Genomic DNA, 13,469 nt, shown 5'->3' on the forward strand with positions numbered 1-13,469 from the left:
CCCCCCCCCGCCGCTGCTTTCGGGGCTGCCCATGGACGGGCACCGCCTGGCCGCCGGCCGCCTGCCCCCCTCCGCGCCCCTGGCCGCGGGGCTGCCCGCAGCGCTGCAACCCGGCAAGTTCCTGGCGTCCGGCATCGGCCTCCACGCGCACCCCGGTAAGAGCGCCGGGCGGATCCGCGAGCTGTGCGAGCCGAGGCTTTGGCCGTGCTGTAGAGCCGACTCGTAGCGAGAGCCGTGCGTTGAAACCCCGAATGCGCTTGGTCCCGAGCCCCAGCGTTCCGTGCTTTAGAGCCCCGAATAGAGGCTCCTCGAGCCCCAAATGCCCGTGTTGTGGAGCCCGTGTGTGCGCGCTCTCCATTCCCTGACACTTGTGCTTTGAAGCCCCAAATTCCGTGCTGTAAACCCCAGATCCCAAGTCCCAAGTATTCACGGGTCGCAGCACTGCGTATCCGTGCTTTGAATGCCATTTTATCTGTGTTTTAGACCCTAAAAATCGGTGCTTTAGAGCCCGGATCGCTGGGCTTTAAACCCCAGACAGATGTGCTTTAAAGCCCCAACGCCCGCAATGCTGCACTGCTGATCCCAGTGTTTGGGAGCCACGAATAGATGAGCTTTAGACCCCAAATAGCTGAGCTGCTTGAGCCTGTGTGCGTGCTCCAGAGTCCCAAATATTCATGCATTAAATCCCACACAGACGCTGTTTAAACCCCAGATACCCGTGCTTTCAAGCCCCAAATATCTGCATTTTTAACTCCAAAAATTCATGCTCCTGAGTCCTAGAGATCCGTGCTTTATATCCGTGATGCACGCACTCTGGAGTCCCAAATGCTGATGGTTTAATCCATAAATATCTGTGCTTGAAACCCCAAACGTGCATGCTTTGGAGCCCCGAATAGCCGTGCTTCGGAGCCTGAAGATCTGTATTAAGAGCCCAGATCCGCGCGCTCCCCAGCGCCAAGCACATACGTGCCTGCAAGCCCAGATCTGTGTGCTTTGGAGTCCCAAAAATGCATGCTTTAGAGCCCCAAATATCCGTGCTTTGGAGCCCAAAGACCCACGCTGTTAATCTAACACACGAGTGCTCCAGAATGTCAAGGATTTGTGTTTTAAGCCCCACGTATTGCTGGTTTAAAGCCCAGACATCCGTGCTCCACCATCCCGAATATCGGTGCTGTAAACCCCAGGTTTGTGCTCTGCAGCCCCAACTCCGTGTGGTTCTCAGCCCCACATCCATGCCCTGTGTGTTGTTTCGGGCTCTGCTCTGTGCACCGCATTTCCCCAAGGCTTTGCTTGGGGCGGAGGGGGATAAAAAAACCAACAACCCAACAAACAGGGAATGCAAAAAAAGAAAACGATGGGAGTGGGGGAAAATCTCAGCCGGCCGTTTGTGCACAGCGAGTTATGGCACGGATTTGGGAAATCTCAGACGGGTGGAAAATCCCTGCCTGGCTGTGGGGCCGTCCTTTAGAGAGCAGGGAATGCAGGGCGGATTCGGGGGAAGCGGAGAGGGAAGAGGATACGGCTGCCCTTATTCCCTCCTGTTATTATTTTTATTTTCTTGTATTTTCGTCCTCCATCTGCGGGCACCCAACCCACCGATCCATTTAAAGAAAAAAACCCTCTTTCCCCTCCTTTTTTTTTTTTTAATTTTATTTTTTTTTGCCTTTTTTCCCCAGCACTCTGCTTCCTGTGCTGTTGCCCCGTGGGCTGTTGGCTCCGTCTCCTACTTTCCCCTTTCTGAGCTGCCGCTCTGCGGTGCAGTGGGACTTTGCCCTATGGATTTGCTTTGCTTTTTATTTTCTTCTTCTTCTTTTTTTTTTTTTTTTTCCCTTTTTTCTCCCTCTTTTTTCCGGTCCCCCGTCCGTTTTCTTTCTCCCCACCTTTTTTCCTTTTTTCCTCTCCCTTCCCCCCCGCTTTTTCCCCGTTTCCCTCCCATTTTTGCCCCTTTCTCCCCCCTCCCCACCATAGGGTGGTTGCTGTGAGCTGCTGAGCAGAGCAGCACGTTTCTCCACCGCAGCCCTCTGCTTTTCTCCCATAGCCCGGACCGATCAGCTCGGTGCCCTGAGCGCAGTGCTGGGCGGCGGTGCCCAGATCTGCAGTGGAATTGCCCAACCAAGGGCTGCACAGCACTCCAGCACCCCTGCCTGCTTCCTCTCTTTTGCCTTTCATTTTAACTCCTTTTTAATCTCTTTTTATCAGTATTTTAGCTGCCTTCTCGCACCGTGTTTCCACCCCCACCTCCTATACAGCAGAAGGCAATCTGCAGTGTTCCATATGCATGCTGTGCATGTTGGTCAGTTTGCCGTCGGGCAGATTGTTTCTATAGCATTTATTTTTGTTATTCCCCCCCCCCCAGTCCCTATTTCTGCCCTTCCCCTCCATCCCTCCGCTTGCACAGCTGCAGTTTTGTCACCGAAGGAAAGCGCCGAGCCCCCATCCCGCTCCCATTGTGCCGCAGGGATTTATCTTTATTTCAGCACAGCGCAGCATCCCGGACCCATGGGTTCGGTGTTGGTGTCTGTGTGTGTTTCTCCTTATTCTTCGCTGCTGTTGTTGTGCAGTTTGGGTTGTTGTTTTTGGAACGGAGCCTTGCGCAAGGGACGAAGGGCGGCGGGCAGCAGCCAGAGCCTTTAAATAGAGCAGCTCTGGCCCCAGCTGTGACCCCCCCCATCCGTGGCTGTTGGAGCCGTCCCAGCTCCCTCCTAAAATAAATACCTGCAGAAATGTTTTGTTTAGGCAACCCCCAGCCTGGGGCTCGGGACTGAGGGGGGCATCGCTGGGGGTATTTTCTTGGAACAGGGGGTGTTTTCCCATGGATGGGCTGAGGGCAGTGGGATTTGGGCTGCGGATGGAGGAGGATGCGGTGTATGGAGCAGGGGGAGGGGGTCGGTCCCCGGTCCTCATAGGGGGTGGTGTCACCTCCGTCCCTTCCCCACCCCACCTCCGTGCTGTTCTTGGCAGCCGCTGTGTCCGGGGGAGGTGGAGGCTGGTGGGGATGGGGTTGTGGATGGTTGGCTGCAGTCGGGAGCGGAGCGTGGTGATAACAGTAAAAAGCTGCGTTCCCCGTGGACTCGGGGTGCTCTTTCTTGGGTTTGTGGCTGCGCTGTGTTGGTGTTTGTGTGCTTCCCTGGCTGCGCAGGCAGTGAAACATGGAGCTGTGTTGGGGTCTGTACAGTGAAACGCAGAGATTTATCAGGGCATTCCTGCTTCTCTGGTCCGACTCTGCCATGGGTTTTTCCAGCATAGACGGGATACCCTCCCTCCCCCGCTGCCTCATCCTGCAAGGGAGCATTGCCGTGCCAGCAAAGCCCTCCTGCAGCCGTCCTGAGAATGGTAGCAGAGCAGCAGAGCCCTGCTGAGGGTGTGGGTCCCTGCCGTGCTTCTGGGGAGTTCTGCTGTGGTTTATGGCTCTGAAATGGGGTGCTCGCCCCGGGGCTGTGGGAGGTGCTTGGTGCTGCTGCTGTGGGTCTGTGGGGTTTGGAGTGAGGCAGGAATGATCTCTTGGGGTTTGCACTGGGAACAAAATGAGGGGGATGGGAATTTTGTTGTTGTTTTTTGGGTCTTTCTGCAACCTTGTGTTTTGTGTTGGTGAAGGGAGCCTGTCTGCCAAGGTGGGGTGGATTTCTGTCCTGTAGGAGCTGCGTGCCGCCCTCAGCTCCATCCCGAGTGCTTGGTGTAGGGCTGCAGAGGGCACAAGGGCTCTCCTGGAGCCAAGTCCTGCAGCGTCCTCCTGTATTTTTGGGTTCTGACTCCTTCTGAAGCTGTGCATGGCTCTGCCTCTGACCCACTGCGTTTGCTGAGGTGTGCTTCATTAACACAGCTTCATTAGCCCGGCTCCTAGCAGCCATTCTCTGCTGCAGAGCCGTGCCTTCAGCCCTGAGCTCCTTGGCAGAGCCCCAGTGACCTGGTGCCGGGGAAGCCCTGCCCCAGGATGAGGTGTGGGAAGGTCCCGGTGCTGCTCCCGACACAGCAGCAGTTGGAGGAATGGAAATGGCCGGGAATTAATCTTGCTGCAGACGTGGTGAGCAGATCTGCATCCCCTGCTCCTGCCCCTATCCATCTTCCCCTGCCGCCGAGCCTGGATGGCGGTTCGCTCCATCCATCGCTGCCCTCCCCGCTGCCGTTCCTTCCAGCACCACCCCCTGTGGTTTTGAATATACTTTCAATACATTCGGTTTAATTGCTTTTAATTACAAAAAAAAAAAAAAAAAAAAATCCAATAAAATTAAGCGGCTGGCGTGCTTGGGAGGAAGGGTTTCGGAGGGATTCGGCTCTGGCTGGCTGCAGTGCCGCGGTGTCAGCTGTGTGCATGGAGCGGTGCCCGTGCTGTGCTGCCCGGTGCCCTGTGTGTGCAGGGCTTGAGGGCTCGGTGCTCTGCCCTGCCCAGGCTGGATGGTGTTGAGAGACAGGAGAAAAAGGTGCTCGTGGGCTGCGTGGTTGTTTCATTGTATGCGCACGTAGATGGAAACCCACGTAGTGCTTCTGCGGCATCGGGACCAGGCTGGAAATCTGTCCAAAGGCTTTGAGTATGGCTTAGCACCGTTGTTCATTGGGAATTAAATCACAGCGCCGTGGCGTTTGCCTCTGTGCTTATCTCCTGGTGTTGGGATGGGGAGCAGGAAGGTGGCGTGGGCGATGCTCGGGAGAATGTGGGCAAGGAAAAGGGGCTGAACAAGGGAGAAAGGGGGAGAGCCTGGGCACAGACGGCGCGTTTGAGCCCGGGTTCCTAAGGAAAAGCAGCTTAGGGGATTGCAGTCTGCCTGCAGGAGCAGCAGCGCTGCGCAGCACGGCGCTCCGTCTTGTCCACAGCGGCGTGCGGGTGGCACTCACCCAGCTTAGGGCTGGCTGCTGCCCGGCTCGCAGCGGTGTTGGGTTTCTGGGTGGGAAGGAGGGGCGGATAACGTGGCACGGTCCCATTTAACCTGCTGGTGACCTGGACTGAAGTCATTGTGGCTGAAAATAGGCTGCGCTGCCTGCGGGGCATGGCTCGTGGCTCTGGGAGCTCTCTGAAGCTGCTGGAATTGCTGCTGGCAGGTGATGTGGGGCCGGTGCTGTGCAGTGCTGCAGTAATGGCCCCCGTCGGGTGCCCGGGGCTCTCCTGGTGCTGCCTAATGAGCTTTCCTGTAACGAACATGTGGGTGTTGCTGGGTTAATTGTGCAGGAGCCCAGACTCGATGGTTTGCTTCTTCTGCACTGGTTTTGAGTAATCAAAACAAAATGAGGATAACAGGAAGGAATTGGGTGAAATTTCTTTGCTTAGCAGGGACGCAAATAATGCGTGCACATCCTCGGTGGGACCAGTGCTGGCCTTAGGTCCCCCGTACAAGACAGCTCTGTCCCCAGGGCTCGTGGGGCAGTGGTGGCAGCCGGGTGGCTGGGAGGTATCCTGGGCAGGGCAGCTTTCTAGCATCCAGTTGCTTCATTCTTGAGGATTCTGAGGAGGAATCTGAGTTTGGTGTTATTTTTTAATTTCCATCCAGCGCCTCGCAGAACGTGGAGCTGGAGGGTGGATTTGGGGAGGTGCCCATCAGGGTGTTGGGTTTAATTCAGCAGGAGATAGGAGGCGTGTGGTGCAGCTGGGGTTTCAGGCAGGGGGCTGCTGTCACCGGCGGTGGTGACACAGGAATGTTGACACCGCCTGGACTGTTTTCATGCTTTGGGATTAACATGGGGTGCGTGGGACCGGGCTGGCTGTGCATGTCCCAGGCTGCATGGCCATGCCTGCATGCACCCGAGCACATTAGGGCTGCCAGCCCCGGCGGGCAGAGAGCCGCAGCAGCACGTCGTGCTGCCCAGGAACTCACTGCTGCTTCCCTATAGAGCTGCTCTCGTAAAACTCACGGCCAGAAAGAACCCAGCCAGCAGCCTGGCTCACGCCTCCTGCCCTCTACGTCCTCCGGGCTGGGTGGGACGTGTGCTGGGAGCACTGGGTACTGGCGGGAGGGGGGGTCTGCCTGGTGCTGCGGTGCTGACGCTGCTGCCAGCAGTAGTAAATATTGAGCAAGAGCTGCTTCAAAATAAAACAGCCTGGACAGCGGGGTTCCTACGCGGGGTAAAACGAAGTGAAAAGAAACAATAGACGTGGGTGCCAAGCTGGTGGCGAGCTTGTGTTTGATTTAAAGGGGTGGTTTTGCAGCTGGAGGGAAGCGGCGTGGTGGTGGGAGAGATGTGGGGGTCAGGCTGAGGGAGAGAGCCCCAAGTCCTTCAGGGAACAGGCAGAGTAGAGGCTGTAAATGTGTCTTAGGAGCAGCTGGCACGATGGGGCTGGGGTTTGGGGCGTTGGGGATGGATTCAGTGGCACAGTGCGGCGATCCGGGTGCATCTGATGCAAGGCTTTGATGTCAGCGCCTGGGGGCTCGCAGCACTGCTATCTCATGTGTGGCACGGAGTCGGACCAGCTCTGGTGCCTCGGGTGTCACCGCAGGGAGGAGGTGGCTGAGATTTATGCCGTCAGCGCTGCCGGCTCTCAGCTGTTGGCGAGCTGCAGATGTGTGTGTGAGAAACAGCCCCTGCCGTGCTGCTGTGGGATGCAGCAGGGAGGTGGGGCAGAGGGTTCCCCAAAGGGTTTCCCCCAGCAGGGTGCTGCTGCTGGCAGTGGGATCAGGGATGTGCAGCGATCGTAGGCTCAGATCTGAGGGGTCCTGAGGAGCGCACTGGGCTCAGGGCCCTTATGGCCTGCAGCTCCTTGCATCACGGCACGATGCTGGGGGAGGGGGCGACGTGTTGGTGGTTAGCAATATTTCATCACTGGCAGAAACCCATAACGGACGGATGGGCCCATGGGGGAGAATTACTTCACCTCTTCCAGAGCCTTCTGATGGTGAGGCTGCGGCTTCTCGGGCAGAGAGGGCTTTCACTCCTGATCCCCCCTGCTCAGGGCTGGTGCTTCTCTCCCAGCTGACAGTGGGGATCGGAGAGCTGGACAGTACTGCTGGCGCTTTGGGGATGCAGCTTCTTAGTGCTGCTGCCGGGTGGTTGGAGTCTGAGCAGCGTGGGGCTGAACTCCCCACAGAGCTGCACCCCGCCGGTGCTCCCCCGAGTGAGGCTCTGGCGTGTGGTTGCTGCGGTCGCTGCTATCTCAGCTCCCCATCGCCCTGTGCCCGCTTGGTGGTGACTCACAGGGCTCTGCCTCTTCCCCTCCACTGCCGTTTTCAGCAGGGTTGACACATCTGTACCCGCCAAGTTGCTCCAACAGCAGCCCTCGGTGATAGTGATCGATGCCTTCATTGGCGGCTCCTGTGCAACGTGGGGATGTTGTACCGCTGGGGAGATGGGCTGCGTGTGGAGGCATCGGATACCCAAGGGTGCTGCTCCCACCTCCCCGTGGCTTCCTCGCCCCACGCCTGCCTCGCATTCCATCAGCAGGCTGCAGGAGCGTGGCTCAGCCTGCCGAGCCCCTGGGCGCATCCCTGGGCAATGAGCATCTTGTGCCGGTTCAGCGACTGCCCCGTCCCCGGGCGCACGGCTGTGGTTTCCCCTTCTCCCCTCCCTTCCCTTTGGCAGGAACCCATGGTTGGGGTGAGCTGTGCGTTGCTCACTGCGGTCGAGTTTCTCCCCTTGGCATCGCTTTCTGGCACAGAGATGCAAGGAGGAAGCGGCTTGCCTGTGGCCACTGCTGCGTGCCTGCTGCTGCAGGACGTGCCCGGGGCTGCCAGGCAGCAGGTTTTGGGTGTGTGTGAGGCTTAGAGCAGCCAGAGGGCTGTGCAGAGGAAGGGCTGCTCAGGTGTTTGTCTGGGGGTTGTGTTCGCGTTGGGTTCATCTCCTGGAAGGCTTTGGCAGGGGATGGATGGGCAAATGCAGCCCAGCAGCTTCTCCTCTTGCACTTAGCAAATGGTGTTGCTGGTACAGATGAGGCTGTCTAAATAATGTGCAGTATTGACTGGCTCTCACAGATGGTGCCCCACGTGAAGCTTCAGGGGCTGAACTTCTCTCTCCTGGTTTTGGTGTGGTTTTGTGTGGATCCAGCTGAATCCCCGAAGCTTTCTCAGGTCATTATTGCCTGTTTGCTTTCAATGAGATTGTAGGACTTTGGGGTGGTTTGTTGTTGATGGGATCTGAAGGGAAGCTTCCAGAGGGCTCCACTGGCTCCTTCAGACTCTCCTGATGGGTTTTATGCAGTTTGTAAATGTTGACACCAACTGGGGAGCTGCTTCCCCTTCTGCCCGTTCTCGGGGCGGCATGCAGTGCTGGATTTGCAGCCTTGCCGGGTGCCGTTTGGTGGCAGTGTTGCAGAAGAATTGCTTCCTGCAGCCAAGAGCTCGCTTGATTCCCAATTTTATTATGACTATTCATTTATGAAATGCTGCTGCTTATGATTTCCATGAAGATGCTGGGGCTCTCTTGGTGTCCAGGACAAAAACCAGACCTGGGAGCACGCTGTTCTCTTACCAGCTGATGGGTGGTCTGGCAGCTTTCAGCTCAGGATCGCCGTCCCCTAGGATAAGGTGCTGTTTTGGATAGGTGTGGTGCTGTTTTGTGCCAGCTGATGGGGGTGGTGTGCTCATGCTTCTCCCAAAAGCTGGTACCCAGTGTTGGGATGGGCTGTGTGGGCACAGCGTGGGTTTGCAGCTCACCAGTGGGTGCTCTATGGGGTACTGCTGTGCATGGGAGACCTGAGCGGTGCTCAGTGCCGTGCACTGCCACGTGTCCCCACTGCTGGCATGCAGGGGACCAACAGCTTCAACAGACTGCACTCTGCTTGGGCTGAAACATGTTTCCCTCTTCTGTTTCCATCTTCCTGCAGGCTTTTCCCATCTGCCTAATGGGCTCTACCCGTCCTACATTCCCCTGAGCCACCTTGAGCCCCCCAGTGCTGGCAGCCCGCTGCTGGCCCAGCTGGGTCAGCACAGCCTCTTCGAGTCGCAGAAAGGTGAGAGCATCCCTGCTTGTCCTTCCCCCCAGCCCCTCCTTTGGGGGTGGCTCAGCAACTGGAGCTGCTGGGCGTTGTGGCATTCCTGAATGATAACATCCCTCAGTCTAAGCAATACCGAAGTCTGGAATGTGGCACTGCTGTGGGGAACCTGGCCAGGTCCATCCTTGCAGCCCCTGTTTGCTGTTGCATCAGTGTGAATTTGGGGTTGTTTCACAACCTGGAGATCCCCGCCTGGTCATCCTCACAACCTGGTCTCCTCAGTAAATAAAGACTTGAGGCCCTGGACTGTGTCTGGAGCATAAGTGTTACGGGAGGTGGGTGGAGGAGCTGGAATTGTTCAGACCACAGAAGAGGGGCTCAGAGGGGACCTCATTGCTCTTTCCAGCTCCCTGAAAAGAGGTTGTGGAGAGGTGGGACTTCACCTCTGTTCCCAGGTAACAGTGACAGGATAAGAGGTGATGGCCTCGAGCTGTTTCAGGAGAGGATCAGGTTGGGTATTAGGAACCATTTCATCTCTGAAGTAGCGGTGATGCACTGACGTTGCTGCCCAGGAGTGGTGGGGTCGGTGTCTCTGGAGGTGCTGGATGTGGCGCTGGGGGACGCGGTTTGGTGTCACGGAGGATCTTAGAAGTAACAGTAATGATTCTGTGGTTTTGCCTGTGTGGGACTGAAGGGGTGGGAGGCTGCTGTCATCCTGTTTGCTTTTGCTTTGCAGATGGGTTCTACCTGTCCAGCCACGCAGCTCAGTCGGCCTTGCACCCGCAGCCGCCCCTCGCGAGGAGTGCGGGCGGCCACACGGCGAGCGCCCTGCTGAGAGAGAAGGAGCTGGGACAGCTGCACAAGAGCTCAAAGGAGAGCCTGAAAGACCCCGGCGGGAAGGAGAGGGGCTGCAGGACTGAGCTCTCCCTGCCCTTCACCAAGAAGGAGGGCAGGCCGAAGGAGGAGCCGCGGCCCCGCAGCGTGGTAGACCTGACGCAGGACACCAAGCCCGACGGCGAGCGGAAAGTGAGCGTGGTGGAGAAGGCGGCAAAGGCGGGCGAGCGCCTGTCACCCTTTCTGGCTGAGCACGTGCCAAGTCGGGGCGGGGGCGGCGGGGAGGCGAAATCCAAGAACCCGCTGCAGAGCTCGTCCCTCAGCAACTGCAACGGCGGCGGGGATCCCGTGCTGAAGGTGCTGGGCGCCGAGCAGGACCGCTGCGCCAAGGACCCCGCGCGGCACGACGAGAACGTGAGGCCTTCCGCACATGCCCATGCCGAGCGGCTGAAGCGGGGCGAGACCCTGCTGCCCTCCGTGGGTGCTCTGCACGTCTCCTGCAGCTGTCCCTCCCCGCATCCCTCGCAGCCGGGCAAAATGGCGCCCGCCGCCACCTTCCCCCCTCAACCCGTCCATTCCAGCGTGTACACCATCTTCCCGCCGGCCAAGGAGCTGGGAAGGGAGCACAAAGTCATCGCCCCCACCTTCGTGCCTTCGGTCGAGGCCTACGACGAGAGGAGCGGGCCCATCCAGATCGCCTCGCAGGCCCGCGACAACAAGGCCAAGGAGAAGGAGCTGGGCAAGGCCGGCGTGCTGCAGTCGCCCCCGGAGCGCTGCCTCGCTGACGCCTCCCGCGCGCTCCTCTCCCAGGACTTCTCTTGCCACGGCGATGCCAAAAGGATGGAGGTCCTGAGGGAGAAGGGTTCGGTGATCAGGGCCAACTCCATGGCTCTGAAGAGACAGGTTGCGTCGGAGCCCTTCCTCAACCGGCCGGGGCTGGGCTCTCCGGAGAGCAGGGAGTTCCTGGCCTCCAAGGACTTGCTGAAGTCGAGTCCGGAAGCGGAACATCGTCCCTGCGAGCGAGAGCGCTTCCAGAGATCCAGCTCCAAAGAAACGACAAAGGTTTACGGCACTTTGGACTCCTCTCGGCAGCACCTGGACCACAGCCAGCTGAAGCCCCCCGAGCAGAAGTGGAAACCCTTCGAGATGGGCAACTTCGCCACCACACAGATGGCGGTGCTGGCCGCGCAGCACAACCACGTCACCCGGGCGGAGGAGGAGGCCAAGAAGGTCTACCTGGACCCCAGCGGCTTGCCGCGTTCTTCGGTGGTGGGCTCGCGGGGGGCTGCCGACGTCCTGCACCCCACCTCCCACAGCGAAGGCTCGGCCATGCAGAGCCTCATCAAGTACAGCGGCAGCTTTGCCAAGGAGACGGCGTCCCGGCAGAGCTGTGGCAAGAAGAGCCCCTTCGGCGGCTTGGGCAACATGAAGTTGGACTCATCGCAGCTGGGCACCTCCAAAGTGCAGCAGCTGCTGACGCAGCAGCCGGCCAAGCAGCTGAAGAGGGACCCTGAGAGACCCGAGAGTGCCAAATCCTTCGGCCGTGAGAGCATCGGCTCACAGGGGGAGGTGGAGGTGAGGCACCTGCCCGTCGGCATCGCTGTGGCCGTGGCCCGGCAGAAAGACAACAGCAGCAGCAGTAGCAGCAGCAAGCTGGCGCCCAGCCTGGCGGACCGGGATCGCTCGCTGTCTCTCAGCAGCATCAAAGGTGGGTTCTCCACGCCTGTCCTGGGGCTTTCTGTACGGATCTGCAGCAGTTAGAGCTGCCGCGTGGCGTGGGCTGCGTTGGTTGTTCTCAGCTCCCTTTGCCTCACGTTCCCAGCCAAGTTCTTGTCGTAAACATTGGCAAAGTGAGGACTCTTCCTTACAGTCCTGTGCTCGCCCTGGGGGTGTGGTTGCAGCTGCACTGCTCCGACTCTGGTGGGACTGTGCTCTGTGCAGTTTTGTTCTGCCATGGGCCATCAGCTGCAGCCACACTGAGCCAAAGCCCAGAGCCTCTCAGGGGCTCCCAGAGGGCTTGGGAGCTCAGCCACCCATGTGAGCAGTGGGGAGGAAGGGAACCCATTGCCAGCACCGCATTTCCCTTCTCTGTTCACCTCCCGGCACAGCTCCTTTCCACTGCTTCGACCCCCATAAGTGCAGGGAGCATCAGAAACCCCAAATCTCCCCGTTCCTGTCACCTCCCTTCGTCCTTGGGAGCCGCCTGGGGATGTGGGCAGCACAGGGCTCTGCTTGTTCTGCCTTTCCATCGTCCAGACCCTCCCAACTCATGTTAAATGCAATTTACTGAGCCCAACTAAAAGGCTGCAAACAAGGGCTGAATTCTGGCCTGTTGCTAAGCAATGCAGTTGGCTTTCAGACAGAAAACAAGACTGCTTTTCTCCTCCTCTCGCCCCCCAAATGCTGCCCCCCCCCTTTGTGTGCCGGGAGATCTTCGTCTAATAACATTAGCTTGCTCGCGCTGAGTGGACAGTGCTTGAATGTTTAGACCTTTTAAGAAGGAGAAAGCAGGCTTTAGTGGGCTAATCTGTAGTATTTGGCAAGTAAAATGCAAGTATTTAGTGCCGGGCATTGGTTGTCAGGGAAACGGACCTGAGCCTTTCCTCTGTGCATAACTGATTGAATTTCTCTATGCGGTCTGTGCGTCATGTTCGTATATATGGACAGAATGATCATTCACCATCCGAACAATCGTCGGTCTGTGCTGAAGGAGCGTCCCATTAGCAGGGCTGGGGAGGAATGGCACAGATTAGAAAGCGTGTGTGTGTGTGTGTGTGTGTGTGTGTGTGTGTGTGTGTGTGGATGAGAAGAGGATGGTGGAGCTGGCTGGGAGTAGCAGCTCGCAGGTAGTGGGAACAGGGGGGGAGATGAGGGGCAGCTGCTGACCTTGGAAGGTCCTCTGGGAGGGAGAGGTGTGTGCCAGTGTTGAGAGCATCTTTGCTTGCTGCCTGCAGCCCTTGGAAGGAGCCCAGGGAGAGGAGCTGGGAGAGTTGTTGTCTTGTTGCTGCATTCCTTCTGACAGTAGAGGCTGAGGGAATTGGAGACCTGACAGCATAAAAACCACAGGCTGTCTGGGTTTGAGGAAATACACAGCGGGGCCCTCCTTCAAAAAGCTGCTTGTCAGCTGGGTGGACTGGCTGTTAGGGGGTGTCCTTGTGCCCAAGCCTTGCCCAGACGCCAGGGCTGGGATTTAGGGATCACCCAACTGTAACATGGATGGGGACAGCAGGGAAATGTGGGAAAAAATGCATGTGTAAAAAGGTAGTTAGGGATAAAGCTGCAGAAAACCATATCTGAAGTCAGATAGCTGGAGGTTTTAGATAAATAGAAGTGGCAGGGCTGGCAAGGGTAAGTGTCTCAGTGTTTGCTGCTGTGCAGGTTGTTGCCTCCCCTGCCAGGCTGTGCTTGTGGGAGCTGTTGTGATCTGGAGGAGCTGTCTCTCAGCCCAACAGCCAGCCCTTGTTTTGGATCCCTGCCCTCATCTGCCATATGTACCCTCCCTTCACCAGACCCTTTCCTGTTGCATGGTTTGGCAAGAGAGTGCAGATTCCCTCTAAGAGACTGGATTGCAGAATGGAGCCTGATGTTTTTGTGAGCGTCTGCAGGAGGACAGGACTTCAGAGTGCACCCAGTGCTCCCAGTTTGTGAGGGCGTAAGGAGCCTCCTCAGGTGGCTCAGATCTCCCCTGGGATGCGCAGAGCACAGCCGTGTGGTTTGGTGCAGGGGTTTAGCTGCCTCCTTCCAAGGGGGTGATGCTTCCAGGAACCCCTCTTAGCAAGAATGG

The 13,469-nt window shown here is 57.9% G+C and overlaps 1 protein-coding gene across 1 annotated transcript in view; it reads left to right on the top strand.

Annotated features, from left to right (window-relative positions):
• The window catches only part of TNRC18 (trinucleotide repeat containing 18), a 45,030-nt gene that overhangs the window by 630 nt on the left and 30,931 nt on the right, over positions 1–13,469 (top strand). Inside the window, exons 2-4 of the mRNA XM_042828181.1 lie at positions 6–155; positions 8,744–8,869; positions 9,588–11,393. Coding sequence (XP_042684115.1) covers positions 6–155; positions 8,744–8,869; positions 9,588–11,393 — 2,082 coding nt within the window. The remainder of the gene's footprint in view (positions 1–5; positions 156–8,743; positions 8,870–9,587; positions 11,394–13,469) is intronic.

This window comes from Centrocercus urophasianus, unplaced genomic scaffold, assembly GCF_019232065.1.
Source record: "Centrocercus urophasianus isolate 14NV4802_14NV808 unplaced genomic scaffold, USGS_Curo_1.0 seq_29, whole genome shotgun sequence".
Lineage (NCBI taxonomy): Eukaryota > Metazoa > Chordata > Aves > Galliformes > Phasianidae > Centrocercus > Centrocercus urophasianus.